This window comes from Rhinatrema bivittatum, chromosome 8 (genome assembly GCF_901001135.1).
Source record: "Rhinatrema bivittatum chromosome 8, aRhiBiv1.1, whole genome shotgun sequence".
In the NCBI taxonomy this organism is placed as follows: domain Eukaryota; kingdom Metazoa; phylum Chordata; class Amphibia; order Gymnophiona; family Rhinatrematidae; genus Rhinatrema; species Rhinatrema bivittatum.
The window spans coordinates 272,485,739-272,509,355 of NC_042622.1; the positions used below are offsets into that span (position 1 = coordinate 272,485,739).

The 23,617-nt window shown below is 47.1% G+C and overlaps 1 protein-coding gene across 5 annotated transcripts in view; it reads right to left on the reverse strand.

Annotated features, from left to right (window-relative positions):
- Positions 1-23,617, reverse strand: part of RFX2 (regulatory factor X2) — a 705,663-nt gene that overhangs the window by 531,885 nt on the left and 150,161 nt on the right. For 4 of the 5 annotated variants that reach the window (XM_029610912.1, XM_029610911.1, XM_029610910.1 and 1 more), the window contains one exon: positions 6,714-6,803. The exons of the other annotated variant lie outside the window; for it this stretch is intronic. In XM_029610912.1, the coding sequence (XP_029466772.1) occupies positions 6,714-6,803 (90 nt within the window). The remainder of the gene's footprint in view (positions 1-6,713; positions 6,804-23,617) is intronic. 5 annotated transcript variants of the gene reach the window in all.

The following is a 23,617-nucleotide window of genomic DNA, read 5'->3' on the forward strand; positions in this document are numbered from 1 at the left end:
AGCCTGTTCTCCTGGATTGGAATGGGGCCTGGGAAAACAGGTAGATAGTATGATGGATTGATTTAGATGAAAATCCGAAACTACCTTGGGTAAGAATTTAGGGTGAGTGTGGAGTACTGCCCGGTCCTGCAGAAGTTTAGTATAAGGCGGATAGGTAACTAAGGCCTGTAATTCACTAACTCTGCGAGCTGAAGTGATTGCCAAAAGGAAAATCACCTTCCATGTGAGATATCGAAGGTCATAGGAGTGAAGAGGCTCGAAAGGTGGTTTCATGAGCCGACCCAAAACCAGGTTAAGGTCCCAAGAAGGGGCCGGAGGACGGAATGGAGGCTTGAGGTGAAGCAAGCTTTCAGAAAACGTGTTACATGGGGTTGTACTGATATAGGAACATCCCAGACACCTTTATGGAAGGCGGCTACCGCACTGACATGCATTCTGATGGAAGAAATATTTAGACCTGACTCTGACAAGTGCCAGAGATAGTCCAAAAACTTTGTGATTGCACAGGTAAAGGGGTCAAGGAACTGAGAAGAGCACCATGACGTAAACCTGTTCCATTTGAAAGAATAAGATTTTCTCGTGGAAGGCTTCCGTGAAGCAATCAAGACACGGGAAACTGGTTCAGAAAGATTAAGTGGCTGAAGGATTAACCTTTCAACATGCATGCCGTCAGGGACAAGGCTTGAAGATTAGGGGTGGCGGAGGCACCAGTCATTTTGAGTGATCAGAAGCGGGTCTTTTCCCAAGGGAATGTGCCTGCGAATGGAGAGATCCTGGAGTATTGGAAACTACACTTGGCGTGGCCAGTGAGGTGCTATCAGGATCATGGTTCCCTTCTCCTGACATAACTTCACGAGAGTCTTCGCGAGAAGAAGAAGTGGAGGGAATGCATAAAGTAGACCGGTTGCCCACAAGAGGGAGAATGCGTCTCTGGGTTGAGAGTGTTTGCTGCAAATGAGAGAGCAGAAGTTCTCTACTTTGCGGTTTTGAGGAGACGCAAAGAGGTCTATTTGAGGATATCCCCATTGTTGGAAGATGGAGTTCGGACTGAGGGGTTGAGAGACCACTCGTGCGGTTGAAAGATGCAACTCAGCTTGTCTGCCAACACATTGTCCACTCCCGGCAACCAGGTGGCCATGAGGTACCATCGAATGGGAGAGAGCTTCCGCCCATATCTGTGCAGCTTCCTGACATATGGAAGGAGCCGGTGCCTCCTGTTTGTTGATGTACCACATGGCCACCTGGTTGTCCATCTGGATCAGGATAACTTGATTTGAGAGGCGATCCTGAAATGTCCTGAGAGCATATCTGATTGCTCGAAGCTCCAGGAAATTTATTTGGTGTTTGGCTTCCTCTGGAGACCAAGATCCTTGTGTCTGCAGTTTGGCCACATGGGCTCCCCAGCCGAGGTTGGAAGCATTGGTGGTGAGAGTTAATTGAGGTCTGAAGCCTGAAAGGGTAAGCCTTGGAGGAGATGGTTCTGATTTCTGCACCAGGCAAGAGACTGACGGAGTGAGTCGGTTACGTGGACAATGGTCGACAGCGGCTGAATGCTTTGGGTCCATTGTGACAGTAGAAACATAGAAATGACGGCAGAAGACAACTAAATGGCCCATCTAGTCTGCCCAGCAAGCTTTTGCACTTTTTTTTCCTCATACTTCTGTTACTCTTGGCCCTTAGTAACCAATTTGGTTCTATTTCCCTTCCACCCCCGCCATTATTGTAGAGAGCAGTGTTGGAACTGCATCTAAGTGAAATAGCTTAATTAGTTAGGGGTATTAACCACCGCAATAAGCAAGCTACACCCATGCTTATCTGTTTACCCAGACTATGTAATTCAGTGCTTGTTGGTTGTTGCCTGTATATAGATCCACCTTTCTACATTCCCCCCCTGCCATTGAAGCAGAGAGCCATACTGGCTATGCATTGAAAGTGAAGTATCAGTCTTGCTCCCCTGCATGACTCTCATGGCCTAACGGGCCATTGGTGTGACTTGCACTGAGGACGCTGTGTGTCCCAGGAGGATGAGAAATTGGCGTGCAGTCGCGGAGTGCTGAGATTGCAGCTGGTGCGCAAGAGACACGAGAGTGAGAGCTCGCTGTCAAGGTAGAAAAGCCTTTGCCTGCAAGGTGTCCAAGTCTGCCCCAATGAATGACAAGGTTAGAGATGGGACTAAAGAGCAGTTGTCGTAATTGACGAAAAATCCTAATGAAATTAGAGTGTGTAAGGTTAGATTGAGGGACGACAGAGCAGCTTGCTGAGTGGGAGCCCTGATTAACCAATCGTCTAGATAGGGGTAGATGTGAACACTCTGAGTCCTTAGGAAGGCTGCAACCACCACGAGGCATTTTGTGAAGACTCGAGGTGCAGATGCTAGGCCGAATGGAAACACTCGGTACTGGTAGTGCTTGGGGCCTACTAGAAACCTCAGGTATTTGCGATGAGATGGACTTATCGCAATATGAGTGTATGTGTCCTGGAGATTGAGAGAGCAGAGCCAGTTTCCTCTTTGTAGCATAGGAAGAAGCGACCCTAAGGTTACCATCTTGAATTTCTCTCGCTGGAGGTACTTCTTGAGGGTCCGTAGGTCCAGAATAGAACGAACGCCTCCCGATTTTTTGGGGATTAGAAAGTACCGGGAATAGAATCCTAGGCCATGCTGAGAGTAGTGTACAGGTTCTATTGCCTTGGACTGGAGAACGAGAGAGACCTCCTGATCCAGAAGGAGGGAGACCTCCTGATCCAGAAGGATGGAGTGATCGGATGTTCTCCATGTCAGTAGAGGTGGGGAGTCCGGTGACACGGAGAGAAAGTTCAGATGGTAACCTTGAGCAATTATCGCCAGTACCCATTGGTCTGAGGTGATTGAGTGCCATATGTTGTTGAAGTGGCACAATTGACCTCCCACTATTATGTGAGGCAATGGAAGCTGGCTGTTGCTCTCTAGGCAGAAGTCAAAAACCTGAAGCAGGATCTGCTTGCGGTTTTTGTTTCAGTGTCTGACGAGACTGGGCTTATTGAAAAGGTCTCGTGGAATGGGATCTGGCTGGTGGCAGGTAGGACTTCTTCGGGCGGAAGAATGACTTTTTAGAGTCCTTTCGGAAGGGCTGTTTTGAAGAGTAGTCAGAAGGTATCAGAGAGAGCTATCTAAGAGTCTCATGATGGTCCTTAAGTTCCGCCACCGTCCGTTGAATCTGTTCTTCAAATAGATTATCTCCTACACAGGATAGGTCAGATAACCTGTCTTGTACCTAAGGGCGAAGGTCAGAAGACTTGAGCCAGGCCCATCTCCTTGCCGAAATAGCTGCTGCAGATACTCTAGTAGCAGTATCAAAGATATCATAGGATGATCTGATCTCATGCTTGCCTGCTTCAAACCCTTTGTTTACTAGGGTTTGGAGTTGCTCTTGAAATTGGTGAGGCAGGGAGTCTGTTAAATCTTGTATCTGCTTAAAAATGACCCTATTATATTGGGTCATATAGAGCTGATAAGCGGCTATTCGGGAGATGAGCATTGATCCTTGGAAGACACGGCGACCAATGGCATCTAGAAACTTCTGTTCCTTGCCAGGAGGAAAAGAAGTGTGAGGCTTTGACCATTTTGCTCTTTTCTGTGCAGATTCTACCACCCAGATTGGTGATCCAATTGAGGTTTTGAAAACCTGGAGCTGACTGCACCAAAAGTAGGTAGTGTCAGCTTTTCTGTGGACTGGAGCAATGGAGCCAGGATGTTCCCAGATCTTCATAAGGAGATCCAGAAGAACCCAGTGGATAGGAATGGAGGTTATTTCCTTGGGAGCATCCAGGAATTGAAGCAACTCCATCATTTGATGTCTATCATCCTGTTCAGTCTAATTGGAAGAGAACCAATTCAGACATTTCCTTCACAAAATTTATAAAGGAAAGGTCCCCTGGAGGAGAACGCTTTCTACTTTCAGTGGGTGAAGGTGGTGAAGGCAAATCATCGGTGTCTGGGGAGGAATCATCAGTCCAGGTATCATAGGGATCAGCACCTGTCCCTCTAGGACCTAGAGGGGGACGGGGTGCTCGGATACCCGAGGTTCCTGGTCTAGGCTCTGAAGGAATTGAAGGAATAGTTGGAGGCACCTATGAAGGCATCGAAGGCACCGGTGCATGCATAGAGGGCATCGATGGATGGCTCGGTGGCGCCGACAGGCGTATCAGCACCGATGGTTGGATCGGTGGCGAGGGATTTATCAGCATCGATGGCTGAGGCAGAACTCTCGATGGAGGGATGCGGAATGGTGTTTTTTCTCCCGATGATAAAGTAAGAGCGGGGAGGGCACCGGAGCCATCGGTGACCCGGGTCCATCGGTGGAAAGGCGGCAATGAGCGCTTCCATCCTGGAGAGCAGCGGTGCCAACGCTGCCGGGAACGGGTCAGTAGTCGGTTCCACGATCGGTACCAGTGTCTGTGCCGGAGAAACCTGGAGTCATTGCATCGCCTTGTCGATGGCCTCCTGAACCATCCAGGTCCAGGTTCTTCTCGGAGACCTGGAGCAAGCAGCCCCGGCTCCGGAACAGAAGAAGTAGGCAGAGGCATAGACGGAGGGACCACCGTTAAAGGCGGAGTCGTGGCTCCCGATACCCTGTCTGGTGAGGGTTGCCTTGGTGACCCGGTCACCGAAAAGGTCGGTGCCTTTTCTGGACGGGGTTTCTTCAACAGCTGCTCGGACGATGGCGAGGTCGATGATTTTGCTCCCTCGATGGTCCGAGACTTTCGATGTCGATGTTTATCTCTATGAACACCTTGGTCCTGAGGGGGAATAGAGGGTGTTGAAGGCCGAGATGTCTTCGACGCCGGACAGTCACCGGGCGGTGGTCGATGCTGGCGCGAAGTCGACTGAACCGGTTCTGATGACGTCGATGCAATGGACGGAGTCTGGGTTTGAGCACGGAAGAGAAGTTCCATCTTCTCCAATCTGGCCTTGCGTCCTTTTGGTGTCATTAAGGCACATTTGGTGCAGGTCAAGACATCGTGCTCTCATCCAAGACACTTTACACAGACTTTACGGGGGTCTGTGATGGACATGGTGCGATTACAGTCCGGGCACAGACGGAACCCAGACGCCATGGCCATGAAAAAAATTGAGCCGCGGTACAGTCGACGGCCAGTAGGCCGCAAGGGCCAAACTAGACGGTAATCAACGAACAACGGGTAAAAACTTACCAGAGTACCGCGGCTTGAAAATGTTAAAGGAGGGACCCCTGTGGGGCAAATTAACTTTTAGTAATTCTGTGAGGAAAATTCCTGTCAGGAATCTCTGCAGAGCTCCTTAACATAAGAACATAAGAACATAAGAAATTGCCATGCTGGGTCAGACCAAGGGTCCATCAAGCCCAGCATCCTGTTTCCAACAGCGGCCAAACCAGGCCACAAGAACCTGGCAATTACCCAAACAGCTAGAAGATCCCATGCTACTGATGCAATTAATAGCAGTGGCTATTCCCTAAGAAAACTTGATTAATAGCAGTCAATGGACCTCTCTCCCAAGAACTCATCCAAACCCCCCCTGAACTCATCCAAACCCCCCCTGAACCATGAGGCTTCTGCTGCACAGAAAAAAGAAGACTGAAGGGGGACCCCTGCTGGCTGCAGGGTTAGTGCCATGCTGCACATGCCCAGTAGGAGGCCAGTAAAAGTTCTGGAAACTGACAAAAGTGTTCCGTGATTGGGCTCCATCCTGTGATGTCACCCAAATGTGAGGACTAGCATCCTGCTTGTCCTGTGAGAAAACCCCAACTCTCTCTTAGCATAACTCACTGTAAAATCTCCTAGCAAATTTTATTTTCATGGATGCTCTATAGATTTTATTAAAACAATAAACTGTTAGGAGAATGAATTTCCTTTTATCTCATACAGCCTGACAGCCATTTGCCTGTGAGAGGGCACATCAGCAAATTAACAGATATCACTAGATGATTGTCCCACAGTTTTCTAGTCTTTATAACTAAGTTTCATCAAGATCTCTATTTTCTTGTTTTACTGTTAAGTATTACCCATACTGTCCAAAGTTATGGAAGTTTATTTTAGTGACAATCACAAATTTTCACCATTTATATATACTGTACAGATACAATAGCTTCTCAGAGTGGTCTACCACAAGCCATGTGCTCCTACCATTTAGATCATGTGAGCTTTGGTCACCTGTCACATGCAAACAAGGTGTGGAAACACCCTAACAGGCACAGTTGGGCATTTTGAATTCAACAGTTAAATATGAAGTGGAACAACATAAATTTAGCCATATATGAGGCAATTTTCAAAAGTACCTGCACAGATGCAAAGTCTGTAGGTAATCTCACTTGCAGAGATCACCTACTTTTTCTTTGGATACTTTCTCCCTTCATATTGATGCACATAGATTTGAAAAATGTAATCTGTATGTGTTATTTCTCTCCCCTAACCTAAAACATGCCCCTGGACCCACTATTTTTTTTTACTTATCTTAAAGCCAGTGCATTGTTGATCCACATGCATACTTTTAGTTGGGTAAGGGCTGGGTGATTTTCAGCCAATTCAGTCAGATAAAAATGCCCTCATAAATTTGAGGTAACATACAACTCTCTGAGCTATTAAAAAAAAAATCAGTTCTTACTATATTCATTTGAGCAATACAGCTTTACTTATTTTTCTATTAATTTATTGCTCAATATAGATTGTTTTTGCCCCTTAGTCACAATAGATATTACCTGCTGTGGTACCTGCTGAACTCTGGGAACAGAGATCTGCTGCACCTGTGCTCCTTTGGGAGCAGAACCAGCTGCCTGGACCAAAACCCTCTGAAAAATAAAAATAAAACTCAAGCACATATGCAACATTCCCAGGGACTAATTAGTATTACTGGCTATCACATACAGAATGGTACAATTTTCTAACTAGGATAGGTAACCCTCATCAAGAAGCAGCCATCAATTTACAAAACAAATGCTCTAAAATGGATAAATTATTCTTACTTGATAATTTTCTTTCCTTGAGTCCTGCTAGACCAATCAGCACATATGGGATTTCACCCTTCATGGCTGATGGAGACAGAGGACACACCTCTTTTATGATCTTATTCTGAACTATAAGGGAAGTATGGTCCAAAGCCGTTGCCAGTAGACTTGTGTCCAACCAAAAAATCATAATTAAATACCCAATAGGGCCCCATTCTGAGTGAGACAAGTGCTAAGTAACCAAGAAAAAAATTAAGCCCAATAGGAATAACAAGACCATGCTTTGTGCTCTTGCCTTTTCACCCATATTCCTGGGCTGGCTCTGGACTGGTCTAGCAGAGCTCAAGGAAATACAATTTTCAGGTATGAATAATTTAACCTTCCTTTTCTTAGTGCTAGACCAGTCATAATGAATGGTCATTACAAAAGCTACTCGTTGCTGGGGTGGGAGGAAGACAAGGCTGTCAAAATGATTCTTGTCCCAAAGGCAGCATATGTATTGGCCTGCACATCCAATCTGTAATTTTTGACAATGGAATGGTTAGGATGACCAAATAGCTGTCCTGAAACTTTCTTCTGAGAAGGCTGAAGCAGCCTGTACCCAAGATATATCTAACTTTGTAGAGTGAGCACCTATTGGCACCTGTTTACCTGATAGCAAGTAGGTAGATGTTATTGCCTCCTTGATCCATCTAGCTTAAGTGGCCTTGGAGACTGCCTCTCCTTTCTGGGTGCTGCCAAACAGCATGAACAGCTTATCTGTCCTTCTAAAGCCATTTGTCACTTTCAGATATCTCAAAAGTATATGGCGCATGCTCTTATCTTTTCCTTGACAACAGCTACTATTTGGCTAGAAGGGATACGGATTGATTCACATAGAAGGCAGATAAGATTGGGCGAAAGATGAGTAAATCTAGAGTTCTGACTATGAAAGCAAGTGTTGCTTACATGTAACAGGTGTTCTCACAGGACAGCAGGATGTTAGTCCTCACATATGGGTGACATCACAGGATGGAGCCCTGTACGGAAAACTTTCTGTCAAAGTTTCTACAAAGCTTTGACTGACACTGGCACACTGAGTACACTGAGCATGCTCAGCCTGCAATTATCCCTGTGAACCACAGGTGTCTCCCTCAGTCTAGTCTTATAGCTAAAAGCGCAAGCGAAACTAAAAGAAAAGCAAAAACGTATACATACCCAACTCCGCGGGGTGGCGGGTGGGTTTCGTGAGGACTAACATCCTGCTGTCCTGTGAGGTAAGCAACACTTGCTTTCTCACAGGACAAGCAGGATGGTAGTCCTCACATATGGGTGAGTACCGAGCTGAAGATGCCCGAGAGTGCACTAAATGCACCCGAGACGCACAAAAGGTGCAATGACGGGGGTGGAATTTGGAACGGAGGGCATCCTGAAACCTTTAATGGGTTGGTGGAAGGATGTTGGATAGTTAAACTGAAAAGAATAAGAGTAGATAGACTGGCCAAACATGGAGCATGCCGGCTAGTCGTATCTAAGCAATAATGGGCTGCGAAGGTATGGCGAGCACTCCAGGTTGCAGCCTGATAAATATGAACAAGCAGCAGTGGCCAAGGGGAAGCTATTGAGGCTGGGATGGACGCAACAGAGTGTGGTTACATACAGTGTTGTAGTGAAATGCCTGCTTGTTGGTAGGAAAAGAGATACAGACCGTCAATTAGGAGGAATAGGTCTGTTTGCCCAGTGGAACTCACAGGTTGACTCTTGCCACAGAAGGAAAGAGTTAGGTGGAATTCCTATGGAGTGTAGTGCGATCTAGATAGAATGCAAGTACACTACTACTGTCCAAGGAGTGGAAAAAACTCTCTCACTTTGGTGAGAGGTGTTGGGCTCTGCGGTGGCCTTGCTACCGGGCCTTTTCTTCTTCTCGGGCTGCGACTTGAGATTCGCGGCAGCCCCTAAACACAAGTGCTGCTCCACTTCTGCACGCGCTGATGCTTCCTCTCCTTCCTGCCCACACGGCTCCGGCAAAGTTTACTTCCGGGGACGCACAGGCAGGAAGGAGGAGGAGCATCAGCGCATTTAAACGTGATCTTTTTCTTGGCCTTGCCGATCTGCCTGTCGCTGCGCCCTGGGGCATTGGGGAGATAATAAAAAACTAGTTTTAAAGGGTCGGCACAGCCGATTAAAAAAAAAAAAATTCCCGATAGTCCACAAAACACTGCGCGTGTCAGCAAAAAGTCTCGGCGTGTCACCTCTGACACGCGTGTCATAGGTTAGCCATCACTGCTCTACTGCAATGGACATCAAGGTGATTGCTCTCAAGTGCAGCAGGAAGGCCATGGCCTGAGCCGTGTCTAGCAGGGCGCCAATGAAGTCCAATTGCAGTAACAGGCTGAGATGGGCCTTGGAGTAGCTGATGATGAATCCTAGTGACTCCAGTACCCAGATGGTCGAGTGCAGGGACTACTCGGCCCCTGCCCAAGAGGTGTTCGACCTGCCAATCATCAAGGTACTGGAAAACATTAACTCCCAATCTGAACAGGTGCGCTGCAACCATGGAAAGGTAATTTCTGAAGACACATGGGGCTGACACTAGGCCCAAATGGCAACACACGGTACTGGAAGTGCCGATTTCCCACCACAAATCAGAGGTCCTGCCAATGACCATGCAAGATCTCAATGTGGGTGTATGCAGGTGTACGCATCCTTAAGATAAAGGGAGAATAGCCAGTCCCCTTTTTGCAACAAGGGGATCAAAGTACCAAGTGAAACCATCTTGAACTTTTCCTTCTGGACAAATTTGTTCAAGGCCCTTAGGTCTAGGATGGGACAGAGTCCTCCTGTTTTCTTTAGAATTAGAAAGTACTGGGAGTAGAAGCCTCACCCTATTTCCCCTGGTGGGACAGACTCAACCATTCTAGCCATTAAGAGGGAAACAAGCTTCATGAGGGGGGGGGAGCGAGGGAAGGAGAAAGAAAGGGCTTTTGCTAAACAGGAGGGACTACCAGCGGTGTGTGTGTGTATAACAGCGGCGCCGGCAAGTGACATCAAGGGGGCGGGGCTAGAAGCCTTATCCTCGGCGGAGCTGTGTTGTGTCCCTGGGGAGCGAGGGAAGGAGAAAGAGGGCTTTCGCTAACCAGGAGGGACTATCAGCGGTGTGTATGTGTAACAGCGGCGCCAGCAAGTAACGTCAAGGGGGCGGGGCTAGAAGCCTTATCCCTCTGTGGAGCTGTGGGGCATCGCAGCCTCCGGCATGTCGCCTAAGCCGTGCGCGTCTGGTGTCTGGATGGAATCCTATCTTCCTTTTCTGATCATTGATGGAGAGGAAAAGAAAAGCGAAGATCCTTACTTCCTCTCCGCTACAGCAACATCATACAGGCCCAGTGGACCATCATGTCATTCGGCAGATGGAAACGCCATTAATGGACAGCTTGGGAGGTAATTCTTTAGCCTCCCTAAGTCCAGGCGAAGGACAGTTGTCTCCACCACAGCCAAGCAGTTCTCCGCTGAGTTGGCTAAAGAACCAGTAGGAGCAGTCCAAAGGGACTTAAGCTTGAACAAGCAAGCAGAAGTGCCTCGGACTGGTGATATTTCTTTTAAAACAAATCAAGTACTTAGTATGCCTCCGGTTCTTTTGGAAAGTAGTATTAAGCTAGGGGTAAACCCAGATAATATTACTTTATTAGATGTGTGGCAAATGATTTCAAAGCTGGATAGAAATATTTCTATGATGAATAGCGCTTTATCTTCTGTAATAAATGAAAACAGAGTTACCCTAGTAGAGCATGCAAAAAAGATTGATAATTGTGAAAAAGAAGTACTTGGTTTAAGTAGAAAAGTCCAATTAATTCAAAATTCAGAAAATGCACAGGGAAACTGAATATGCTGAAAATTTAATAAGATCTAAAAATTTGAGATTAATCAATTTTCCCTTAACACGGTTGCTGTCTCCCATGGAGATGTTTAAAAAATTCTTAAGAGAAATATTAAAGTTATGAAGAGGATGATATTCCTAGATTATCAAAGATATATTTTTCAAAAAAAAAAAAATGATGAGAAATTCTGAACAGAAAAATTAAAATGTAAATGCAGAAGGTTTGCCCAGTTTAGGAATTACAACATTTCTAGAAGAGTCAGTTCACTTAACAGATAAAAGAGCAACTTTATTTGTGTCCTTTGTTGCAGAGCAAGATAAGAATGTGCTATTCAAAAAAGTTTTCAGAAATAGAGATATTCCCTTTTGTGGACATAAAGTCCAAATATTCCCCAATGTCGCTCGGGCCACTCAAGTAAGAAGGAAATATTTTTTATCTTTGAAAACTTGAATAGTGACACTAAGAGTGACTTTTTTTCTTAAATTTCCTTGTTCTTGTTTTATTACTTATCAAGGGAAAAAATTTGGATTTAATGATCCAACACATCTGGAAACATTTCTTAATGATAAAAATCAAGCTTTGAATTTAGAGAATGTCATCCAATAAAAAAAGATAACTCTGTTCTCCTTCATATATAGTGTTTTCATTAGAACTCAGATGTGAATGGGTTCTAAATGATAAAGAATATATAAATGAATATTTATATATATTTTTTCTTTAAATCCCCCAAATTATGGATATGTCAATAATGAAGGTTATTGGGAATAGAAGACTTTGATAATTAGTCTTATTTTGTTTATTTTGCTTTTGACATATTTTATGTTTTCATGATTGTAACTGATAAGGAAAATCAATAAAGTATAAATTTAAAAAAAAAGAAAAAAGCTCCATGAGAAGTACTTCCTGATGTGCTACTGGTCCCAGACAGTAATTTGGGGGGTCAATTTGGAGAGGTACTCAAAAGGTTTAATTTGTACCCTCTGATGATGATGGCTAGGACCCACTGGTCGAAGGTTACAAGGGGTCACTTGTTCGCATAGACCAGTAGCCTACCCCCAACCAGGGAATCCAATGTCTTGGGTATGGTACACATGGCTATGTTCCTTACAATCCAGTCAAAACCCCATCCTGAGAGTTGACTGGGACCAGGTGCTGGGTCTTCGGGGCCCTCTGCTGCCTAGGATGGCTGCGAGGAGCTTGTTACTGATGGAGTCGAGGTAGCGCAGGATAGTATTTCTTTGGTTGGAAGAAAGGTCTCCTCTGGCCCAGCCTAAAAGACTGCCTAGCAGAGGAGGGCAGGTCCTGGGTGTCAGTGGAGAGCTTCTGAAATGTTGCATAGTGTTCACACATTTGAACCACTGTGTTCTTCAATCTATTTCTGAAGAGATTCTCTCCAGTGCACAGCAAATCATCAAGTCTGTCCTGGACTTCCTGGAGATCAGACGCCCATAGCCCTGCAAGTTTGCGGGCGCAGATTCCAGCTGCAGAGACCCTCGATGCTGTTTTCAAAACATCGTAGGTCGCATGGAACCCATGTTTTCCACACTCCAGGCCCTGCCACATCAGCGACTCAAGGGCATCCTACTGCTGCTGACGCAGCTGCTCAGCCACCCCCTTCAACTGCTTCAGAATGTCCCACATACACTGGCTCATGTAGAGCTGATAAGCCACTACACAGGCAGTGAGCATAGCTCCTTAAACACCTTCCTCCCATGGCCCGCTGATCCTTCACCGGGGGGGCACTAAAGAATGGGCCAGGTGTACTTGGACTTCTTGAGAGCAGATTCAACTGTCAAAGACTGGTGCGGTAGCTGCCGCTTGTCAAATCTGAGAGCCTTTTGGATAAGATACCATACCGCAGACACCATATCACAAACGCTGGCGGACATCATCAACTGCTCTCCATCTCAAGGCTTTTACCCAGGCGATCTCAAACTGGCATCTCTCAAACCTCTCCTAAAGAAGCCAAACTTAGACCCCGCTGACCCGAACAATTTCCGCCCAATCGCCAACCTACCACTCATAGCCAAGATCATGGAAAAACTAGTTAACATTCAAATCTCTGAATATATTGAAGACAACAAACTCCTCTTCCCATCCCAATATGGGTTCCGCAAAGCTTCCAGCACAGAATCCCTCCTTGTTTCGCTGACAGACTACCTAACTCTGGGCCTCGACAAAGGACAATCATTCCTTCTGATTCTGTTAGACCTTTCTGCAGCTTTCGACACAGTCAACCATGCCATCCTCATAAACCAACTCTCATCCATCAGAATAACTGGTACAGCGCTAGCCTGGTTCAAAACGTTCCTTAACAATAGAGGCTACAAAGTGAAAATCCAGAACAAAGAATCTCCCCGCCATGATGCGCCAGTAGGAGTCCCACAGGGATCCTCCCTATCACCCACCCTGTTTAACATTTACCTACTCCCGCTGTGCCAGCTTCTCACCAACCTAAAACTCAAACACTTTGTCTACGCTGACGACATCCAGATAGTAATCCCACTTAAAGAATCTCTCGTCAAAACTCTCGAATACTGGGAATCATGCTGCTCAATAATCAATGACCTGCTCTCTAGCCTAAACCTCATTTTAAACTCCACCAAAATGGAACTCATGCTAATTTCCCCAGAAAACAACAATAACTCCAGCACCCCTCCAAACATTACTTTCTCCCCTCAAGTCAGAGACTTAGGAGCTATAATTGATAACAAGATGAATCTGAAAGCATTTGTTAGCCGCACCACAAAGGACTGTTTCCACAAGCTCCAAGTGCTGAAAAGGATAAAACCGCTTTTCCATTTCCATGACTTTAGAACAATACTACAAGCAATAATCTTCGCAAAGTTAGATTACTGCAACGCCATCCTACTAGGACTCCCTTCCTCATACACCAAACCTCTGCAGATGGACCAAAATGCAGCGGCAAGAATACTCACGAATACCAGAAGAAGAGACCACATTTCACCCATCTTAAAAGACCTCCATTGGCTCCCTATTCACTTCAGAATCATCTACAAATCCGTCACCATCATATACAAGTCCATCCACCACGATACGTCACTTGACCTTCAACACCCGCTCAGTCCACACAACTCCCTTAGAACGACCAGAGAAGCCTACAGAGGATCCCTCCAGGTACCCAATACGAAATTTACACGGCACATAACCTCAAGAGAACGGGCTTTCTCGACAGCCGGACCATCACTCTGGAACTCCATCCCCATGAACCTTCGCCAGGAGCCTTGCCTGCCAACCTTCTGAAAAAGATTAAAAACTTGGGTATTCAAACAAGCCTTCCCTGACCACACCTGAATCACAACTACATATGCAAAGAATGTAGCCACTCCGGACTTGTAAATAATTATTAATTTATGATGTTAACCTTCTACTGCTTTTTCTCTCTTGTCCCAGTTCCATTACCCCTGTTCATTGTAACTGCAACTCCTCTGCACCAGATTCAGTTACTGTATTTTCTACACACCCTGTTTGAATGTAAACCGGCATGATGTGATTTTATCATGAATGTCGGTATATAAAAAACCTAAATAAATAAAAATAAAATAAATAAGATAAACCACTTCCATCTTCCTGTTAACAAGAGAAACTGAGAGGGGGTATTTCCATATCCTCAACAGTAACTCCGCAAGGATCTCGTGCACTGGGACTGCCATGATCTCCTTAGGAGGCTCCACATACATGTCCAGCATTTTGTGCCGGGTATCCTCTTCTGGTTGCAACAGAAAAGGGTTAGCCTTCCCCATCTTCCTGACAAAACCTACGAAGTAGAGGTCTTCCGAAGGAGATTTCCTTCTCTTAGCAGGAGTCTGTTACAAGGGGAGGCCCTCCGACGCAGTCATTCCCCCGGTGGTCATAGGGGCCTTCGTCTTAACTGCCTGACGGTGGGGATGGGGCCCTGGGTTCACTGCCTCCGCTGGCCGTGGGGACTCAGGCCCTGTGCCAGTCCAGTCTCCAGACCAATTTCCTCCTCCAAGGAGCCATGAATAGCACAGATCGGTCTGTGCCACCCCAGGAACAGACATCGGCTGTGTCTGTAAGGCACAGAGGAGTGTGTACAGGGATTTCAACAGCAGCTTAAAGAGGGACATGCAGGTTCCAGGGTCGTTGGTGGCATGACACCCAGACTCTGCATTGCCTTCTCCATAGCCATCTGTACATGCCTCTCCAGCTCCTCCTCATAGATCGGCCCATGCCAATACTGACTGGGATCCAGGAGGCATGTCCACATCCTCTTCAGAATGAAGAGGAGGATAGGAGGTGGGCATTGGAGCTGGCGGAGAATGTCGTGAACCCCAGCATCACTGGAGGATTGGCACTCCTTGCCACAGGGACGGTTTGTAAAAGCTGTTTTGACTTTGAAAAACTGATTTTAAATAAAGGATAATTAGACAACACAGAGTGGGGTATCAAAAAAAATAAATAAATAAATAAAAAAATTAAAAAAAAAAAAAAAAAAAATATATATATATATATATATGTATGTATATGAATATTTAACCTAATCAGGAACACCACAGATGGGAATTGAACCACTTGTTACACCTTGAATATTCACATAATTTATGAATTATAAAGCGGGGGATACCATGTTATATTGTATTTCTAAATGAATGTTGATAATACAATTATCATGGGGATATGATGATCAATGAAGAGTTTGATTTAGTTTATGATGTTCATCAACAGTGATTAATATTGCATAGTTTAGAAGGAGATACACAATTATTGAGGGTCAGCTTGAACTTACGGGCAGCATAGAGGTGAGGGCTGTGAACAGTGATGCATCTAGTTTTGTACACATTATTTAATATATGTTAAATTATTGTTTTACATAAAGTAATAATTGGATCATATTAAAAGATTGTGATTAATATTGGATATCAGAATTTTTTATAAAATGTATAATTGAAATAATAAAAGTTTATGAATATAACCAATGAAAACATTTTGATGCATGTTGTTTATAACAATACAAGCCGTTAAGCCCATAACAACGGGCTACATTAAAACATGTTTTTTCGGTTTGGTTTTCGGAAACGGCACTCTTCCTCATTTCTTCTCCCTCACTCCCCCTTCCCCTCTCTCATTCACCTTGGTCACTCACCCCCCTTCCTCTACTCACCTCCCTTCCCTCCCCTGCCCCCACTCAAACTCCTTTCCCTCAGTCTTATTCACCCTCTTTCTCCCACTGCCTCCCTCCCCTCTCACTGAAACCCCCTTTCCTTCACTCTCACCTCCCCTTCCCTCATTCTCACTCCTTCCCCTCCTCAGTCATTCCCCACCCTCACTCTCATCCCCTCCCGTCCCCTCTCAGTCACTACTCTATGTGACTCACTCCTTCCCTTGTGGCACAGCAGTCTGTTACTCTTGGCCCTTATTGGAAACCTTTTGTTTCTAATTTTCTTCCCCTCTGCCACTGATGCAGAGAGCAGTGCTGAAGCTCTATCAAAGTAAAGGCTTGCTTTGCTCTCTTTCTGAGAGACCTGTGCCTTTAAGAAATCCGCTCAGGGACTTGAGAGGGACGAGGGAGCAGGGCTCTGGCTTTCACTTTTGTTGCTCTGCTTTGTGGGGAGTGGGGGTGGAGGAATGCCCAAGTAAACTCTTCCCCTGGTGGCTGAGACCCCCCCACGGGTTGATAGCACTGCTCCCCCCTCCCCCCTGCTGCAGTTGCTGAATGTTTACTTGGCTTCTCCTTATCCACGGGACTCAGGGGGCGGGCTGACTCAAATTTTCTCCGTTCCATTGTCTTCGCTGTGCTCCTGCTGCTTCTAATCTGTTCAGCTGGAGGTAAGGAGCAAGGCCCCTTTGCAGCACGTGGGTCTCTACTGCATTTGCTGGCGACTCTTCTTTCCTCCTCCTGTCCCTGTTCGTGACGTTCCAGCCGTCCCTCCCTACTCCTCCCCCCCCCCCCCCCGGCGGTGGAGGAGGGACGGGCTCAGGCTCTTAACATATCGCAGCGGCAGCTCCATGCCGTTTCCTCCTCCCCTCTGTCGCTCAGAGTTCTCTGTGCCGCACATGCGCAGTAGAGCTGCTCTCTACTGCGCATTTGCGACACGTCGGTCAAGCTTCATTTATCTAGTTAGATAGATTGAAGTGCTTTTTTCCATTCTCCATTTGGGAGTAATTTTTTGTATAAAATAATAAGCACTAGTTAGGTATACACGTTGCTTTTTTTGTGATTTTATATATATAGCAAATGTTGCTTACCTGATGTAACATGTGTTCTCACAGGACAGCAGGATGTTAGTCCTCACATATGGGTGACATCCTCAGGATGGAGCCCAATCACGGAAAACTTCTGTCAAAGTTTCCAGAACTTTGACTGGCCCCTACGGGGCATGCACAGCATGGCACTAACCCTGCAGCCAGCAGGGGTCCCCCTTCAGTCTTGTTTGAAAGCTACAGGCAGTGCCAAAAAATAAAATAACAAAATGTTACGAACCCAACACTGCGGGCGGAGGGCGGGTTTCATGAGGACTAACATCCTGCTATCCTGTGAGAACACCTGTTACACGTAAGCAACATTTGCTTTCTCACAGGACAAGCAGGATGGTAGTCCTCACATATGGGTGAGTGCTGAGCTGAGGATGGCCGAACATGCACCAAATGTACCCAATGGCGTGCAACAGGCACAACAGCTGGGGTGGAATTTAGTAGAAGGCATCCTGAACCCCACCTTGCAGGCGGTAGGGTATAGGTACGTCACGTTGGAAATAAGTTACGCAGGACACGCTGGCCAAAGATGGAATCTCGTCTTCTGGCTTTGTCCAAGCAATAGTGGGCTGCAAAGGTGTGGAGAGAACTCCAGGTGGCAGCCCTGAAAATGTCAGGAAGCGGCACCGATGTGAGGTGTGCTACTGAAGTCGCCATGGCCCTCACAGAGTGTGCTTTAACACGGTCTTGAAATGGAATGCCTGCTTGCTGATAGCAAAGAGATATGTAGTCCGCCAACCAGGAGGAGAGAGTCTACTTACCCACAGGTTACCCTAATCTGCTGGAATGGAAAGAGATGAATAACTGAGTGCTCTTCCTGTGGGCAACTATACGGTCTAGGTAGAACGCTAGAGCCCATTTACAGTCAAGGGTATGCAGAGCTTGTTCCCCTGGACTGGAATGGGGCCTGGGAAAGAAGGTAGGCAGTATGATGGATTGATTAATGTGAAATTCCGAAACTACCTTAGGTAAAAAAAAAACTTAGGGTGAGTGCGGAGTACCGCCCGGTTCTGCAGGAGCTTAGTGTAAGGCGGATAGGTAACTAGGGCCTGTAACTCACTAACCCAGCGAGCTGAAGTGATAGCCAAAAGGAAAATCACTTTCCATGTGAGATATGTTAGGTCACAGGAGTGAAGAGGCTCGAATGGTGGTTTCATGAGCCGACCAAGAACCAGGTTGAGGTCCCAAGAAGGGGCCGGAGGACGTAAAGGTGGCTTGATATGGAGCAAGCCCTTTTAAAAGCGTGTTACGAGGGGTTGTACTGATATAGGAACATCTCTGACACCTTTATGGAAGGCGGCTACTGCACTGACATGCATTCTGATTGAAGAGGTCTTTAAACCTGACTCCAACAAATGCCAGAGGTAGTCCAAAAACCTTGGGATTGGACAGGAAAAGGGATCATGGGACTGCGAAGTGCACCATGATGTGTACCTTTTCCATTTATAGGAATAAGATTTTCTTGTGACAGGCTTCCATGAAGCAATCAGGACACGAGAAACTGAATCTGAAAGGTTAAGTGGTTGAAGGATTAACCTTTCAACATCCATGCCGTCAGAGACAAGGCTTGGAGATTGGGATGGCGTAGGCATCCGTCGTTTTGAGTGATCAGATATGGGTCCGTTCCCAAGGGAATGTGCCTGCGGATGGAGAGATCCTGAAGTACTGGAAACCACACTTGGCGTGGCCAGTGAGGTGCTATCAGGATCATGGTTCCCTTGTCCTAACGGAACTTCACGAGAGTCTTCGAGAGAAGAGGAAGTGGACGGATCGCATAGAGCAGACCGGTTGCCCACGAGAGGGAGAATGCATCTCTGGGCGGAGAACGCTCGCTCCGAATGAGGGAGCAGTAGTTGTCGACTGTGTGGTTCTGAGGGGACGCAAAGAGGTCTGTCTGGGGATAACCCCATTGTTGGAAGATGAAGTCCGCTATCGAGGGGTTGAGAGACCACTCGTGTGGTTGGAAGACATGACTCAGTTTGTCTGCCAAGACATTGTCCACTCCCGGCAAGTAGGTGGCCCTGAGGTACATCGAGTGGGAGAGCGCTTCCGACCAAATCTGTGCATCTTCTTGACACAGAAGGAAGGAGCCTGTGCCTCCCTGCTTGTTGATGTACCACATGGCCACCTGGTTGTCCGTCTGAATCAGGATGACGTGATTTGACAGGCATTCCTGAAAAGCCCAGAGAGCATATCGCATTGCTCGAAGTTCTAGGAAGGTTATTTGATGTTTGGCTTCCCCTGGAGACCAAGACCCTTGTATCTATAGATTGTCCACACGGGCTCCCCACCCGAAGTTGGAAGCGTCGGTGGTGAGAATGAGTTGAGGATCTGGCACTTGAAAGGGCAGTCCCGAGGAGATTGTTGCGATTTTTCCACCAAGCGAGAGACAGACGGAGTGAGTCGGTGATGTGGACAATGGTCGACAGAGGCTGAGCAGCTTGAATCCATTGTGACCTCTGAGTCCAATGCATGAGCCTCATGGCCAGGCAGGCCAGAGGTGTGATATGGACTGAGGACGCCATGTGTCCTAAAAGGACGAGGAATTGGCGAGCTGTTGCTGTATGCTGAGACTGCAATAGGTGAGCGAGAGATACGAGGGTTAGCGCTCGTTGTTGAGTTAGAAAGGCTTTTGCCTGCAAGGTGTCCAAGTCTGCCCCAATGAACGACAAGGTTTGAGATGGGACTAAATAGGATTTTTCGTAATTGACGAGAAATCCTAGAGAAATTAGAGAGTGTAGGGTCAAATCGAGGGATGACAGAGCGGCTTGCTGGGTTGGAGCCCTGATTAACCAGTCGTCCAGATAGGGGTAGACATGAACACCTTCTTTCCTGAGAAAATCTGCGATAACCACGAGACATATGGTAAAGACTCGTGGTGCCAATGCTAGGCCGAACGGAAGCACGCGATATTGATAGTGCTTTGGGCCTACTAAAAACCTGAGGTACTTGGGATGAGCTGGAGTTATCACAATGTGTGTGTATGCGTCCTGAAGGTCCAGAGAGCAGAGCCAGTCTTCTCTTTACAGAAGAGGTAGAAGCAAGCCCAAGGTTACAATCTTGAACTTTTCTCGCTGAAGGTACTTGTTGAGAGCATGTAGGTCCAGAATTGGACGAACTCCCCTGGATTTTTTGGGGATCAAAAAGTACCGGAAATAGAACCCTAGGCCTTGCTGCGAGAGTGGGACGTGTTCTATTGCTCTTAACTGGAGAAGAAGGGAAACCTCCTGTTCCAGAAGGACAGAATGGTCGGATACTCTCCATGCTTGCAGAGGTGGTGAGTCCGGTGGAAGAGCAAGAAAGTTTAGGTGGTAAACCTTAGCAATGATTGCTAGCAGCCATTGGTCGGTTGTGATTGATTGCCACATGCCGTGAAAGTGGCACAATCGACCTCCCACTGGTATGCTTGGCAGAGGAATCAGGCTGCTGCTCTCCAAGTGAAAGTCAAAAACCTGAAGCAGGCCCCGACAGGGGAGCTGCTTGCGGCTTTTGCTTTCGGGCCTGGAGAGGCTGAGGTTTTGGGGAAGCCCTCGTAGTTCGGGACCTTGCTGGTGGAGGATAGTAACTCCTTGGACAGAAGAATGACTTCTTAGAGTCCTTCCTGAAGGGCTGTCTTGAGGGGAAGTCGAAAGGTATCGATGAGAGCTGTTTATGGGTGTCATGATGGTCCTTTAATTCAGCCACTATTTGCTGGATCTGTTCACCGAACAGATTGTCTCCTACACATGGTAGGTCTAGCCTGTCTTGTACTTCTGGCCGAAAGTCAGAAGATTTGAGCCAGGCCCATCGTCTTGCCGAAATGGCAGCTGCAGACACTCTAGTAGAGGTGTCGAAGATATCGTAAGCTGTTCTTATCTCATGCTTTCCTGCCTCAAACCCTTTGTTGACAAGGATTTGAAGCTGTTGTTGGAATTGGTCAGGCAGGGTTTCAGAGAAGTCCTGTATCTGCTTGAAAATGACCCTATTGTATTGGGTCATATACAGCTGGTAAGCAGCAATTCTGGAGATGAGCATGGCCCCTTGGAACGCTCATCGACCAATATTGTCTAGGAACTTGTGTTCCTTAACAGGAGGGGTAGATGAGTGAGGCTTCATCCTTTTTGCTTTCTTTTGAGCCGATTCCACCACAACTGAGTGGTGGTTGAGCTGAGATTTTTGAAAGCCGACGGCTGACTGTACTACATAGGTAGTGTCAGCTTTTCAATGGACTGGGGCAATAGATCAAGGGTTTTCCCAGTTCTTTTTGAGGAGGTCAAGAAGAACTTGACGAACGGGAATAGAAGCGATCACTTTAGGGGCCTCCAGGAATTGGAGGAGCTCCATCATCCTGCTCTGTCTGAAGCTGAAAAGGGACCAACTCTGACATTTCCTTCACAAAATTAATGAAAGGTCCTCTGGAGGAGAACGCTTTCTACTTTCAGTAGGAGAGGGAGGTGAAGGTAAGTCCTCGGTGTCTGTGGAAGTATCATCACTCCAGGTGTTATAAGGATCAGCAGACTGACCTGTAGGACGAGAAGGGGGTTGGATACCCGAAGGCCCCGGCTGAGGCTCTGAGAGAATCGAAGGAATCGCCAGGGGCACAGTGGACGGCCTGGAAGGCATCAGTGCCGGTATCAAAGGCATCGATGGAGCCGATGTGCGTATCGCCCCCGATGAATGAATCAGTGGCGAGGGACGAATTGGCATCGATGGCTGAGGCAATACTCCCGAAGGAGGAATGCGGCACGGTGTTTCTCCTCCCGATGAAGCTGTCAACGGGGAGCGCACAAGAGCCATCGGAGACCCGGGAATCACCGGTGGAAGGGCGGTCATGAGCGCCTCCATCCGGGACAGCAGCCTTGCCAGCGCTGCTGTCATCGTGTTGGTGACCGGTTCCACTCTTGGTGCAGGTGTCTGTGCTGGAGGAACCTGGAGCCTTTGCATCGCCTTGTCGATGGCCTCCTGGACTAGCCGGTCCAGTTCTTCCCGGAGACCTGGAGCAAGCAGCCCCGGCTCCATGATGGAAGAGGGAGGCGGAGGCACAGTCGGAAGGACCACTTTACAGGCGGAATCGCGACTCCCAAACCCCGATCGGGTGAGGGTGGCCTCGATGTCCCGGTCGCAGGAATGGTCGGTGTCAATTCTGGACGGGGCTTCTTCGATGGTGGCCCGGACGGTGGCGAGGTCGAGGATTTCGCTCCCTCGACGGTCCGAGACTTATGATGCCGATGGTGATGTTTCTCCCTACGATCCCCTCGATCTTGAGGGAGAGTAACAGGAGCCGATGGCCGTGAAGACGTCGATGGCGGATGGTGGTCGATGCTGGTACGACTTCGTCGGTGCCAGTTCAGATGACGTCGATGCGATGGACAGTGTCGGGGTGTGAGCACGGAAGAGGAGTCCCATCTTCTCCATTCTGGCTTTGCAACCTTTTGTCATGAGGGCACATTTGGTGCAAGTCAGGACATCATGCTCACGGCCTAAACACATTACACAGACTCCATAAGGGTCTGTGATAGACATGGTACAAGTACAGTCTGGGCACCGACGAAACCCTGACGCCATGGCCATAGAAAAAAATCGAGCCGCAGTACGGTCGACTGCAAGTGGGCCGCAAGGGCCAAACTCGACGGTAATCGACGAAAGATGGTCAAAAAACTTACTGGAGTACTGCGGCCTGAGAAAAATTAGAGGAGGGACCCCTGTGGGGCAATTTAAGATTAATTAACTCTGTGAGGAAAATTCCTGTCAGGAATCTCTTCAGAGCTCCTAAACCGCGAGGCTACTGCAGCGCGGAAAAAAGAAGACTGAAGGGGGACCCCTGCTGGCTGCAGGGTTAGTGCCATGCTGGGCATGCCCAGTAGGAGCCAGTCAAAGTTCTGGAAACTTTGACAGAAGGTTTCCATGATTGGGCTCCATCCTGATGATGCCACCCATATGTGAGGACCTCCATCCTGATTGTCCTGTTACATCCAGGTACAAAAAAACTTAGATTGTAAGCCCTCTGGGGATAGAGAAATACCTACAGTACCTGAATGTAAACCGGTGTGATATCTCAATTGAGATCAAATGTCGGTATATAAAAAATTATTAATAAATTAATAATTTAACCGTTTCCAGAACCCGCATTTTAGCTAATGCATTCTCTCCATTTTTCACAACACATCCCTGCTCATTTCACTTCACAAGTATGGTTTGCTTTGTTATAAGTTCTCTCTCATACTTCACTTTTATTTTCTCTAACTCATGTTCCCTTGAAGAGACCCTCAGATACCCTTTGGTCTTATTCTGCTTGTCTTTCTTCTATTCCTAGCCCTCTGCACATCATCTTATTTCTTCCACCCTAATGGATCCATGCCCAACTAATTGGATCGATCGCTTATTGTGACCTTTATTACTATGTAATTCAAATTCGGGCGGATTTTAAATGCCCTGCTCGCGTAAATCCGGGCGGATTTACGCGAGCAGCGCCAGCGCGCCTATTTTGCATAGGCCGCCGGCGCGCGCAGAGCCCCGTGACGTGCATAAGTCCCGGGGTTTTTTTTAAAGGGGCGTGTCGGGGCGGGGCTGAATGATGTGGCGTTTCAGGGG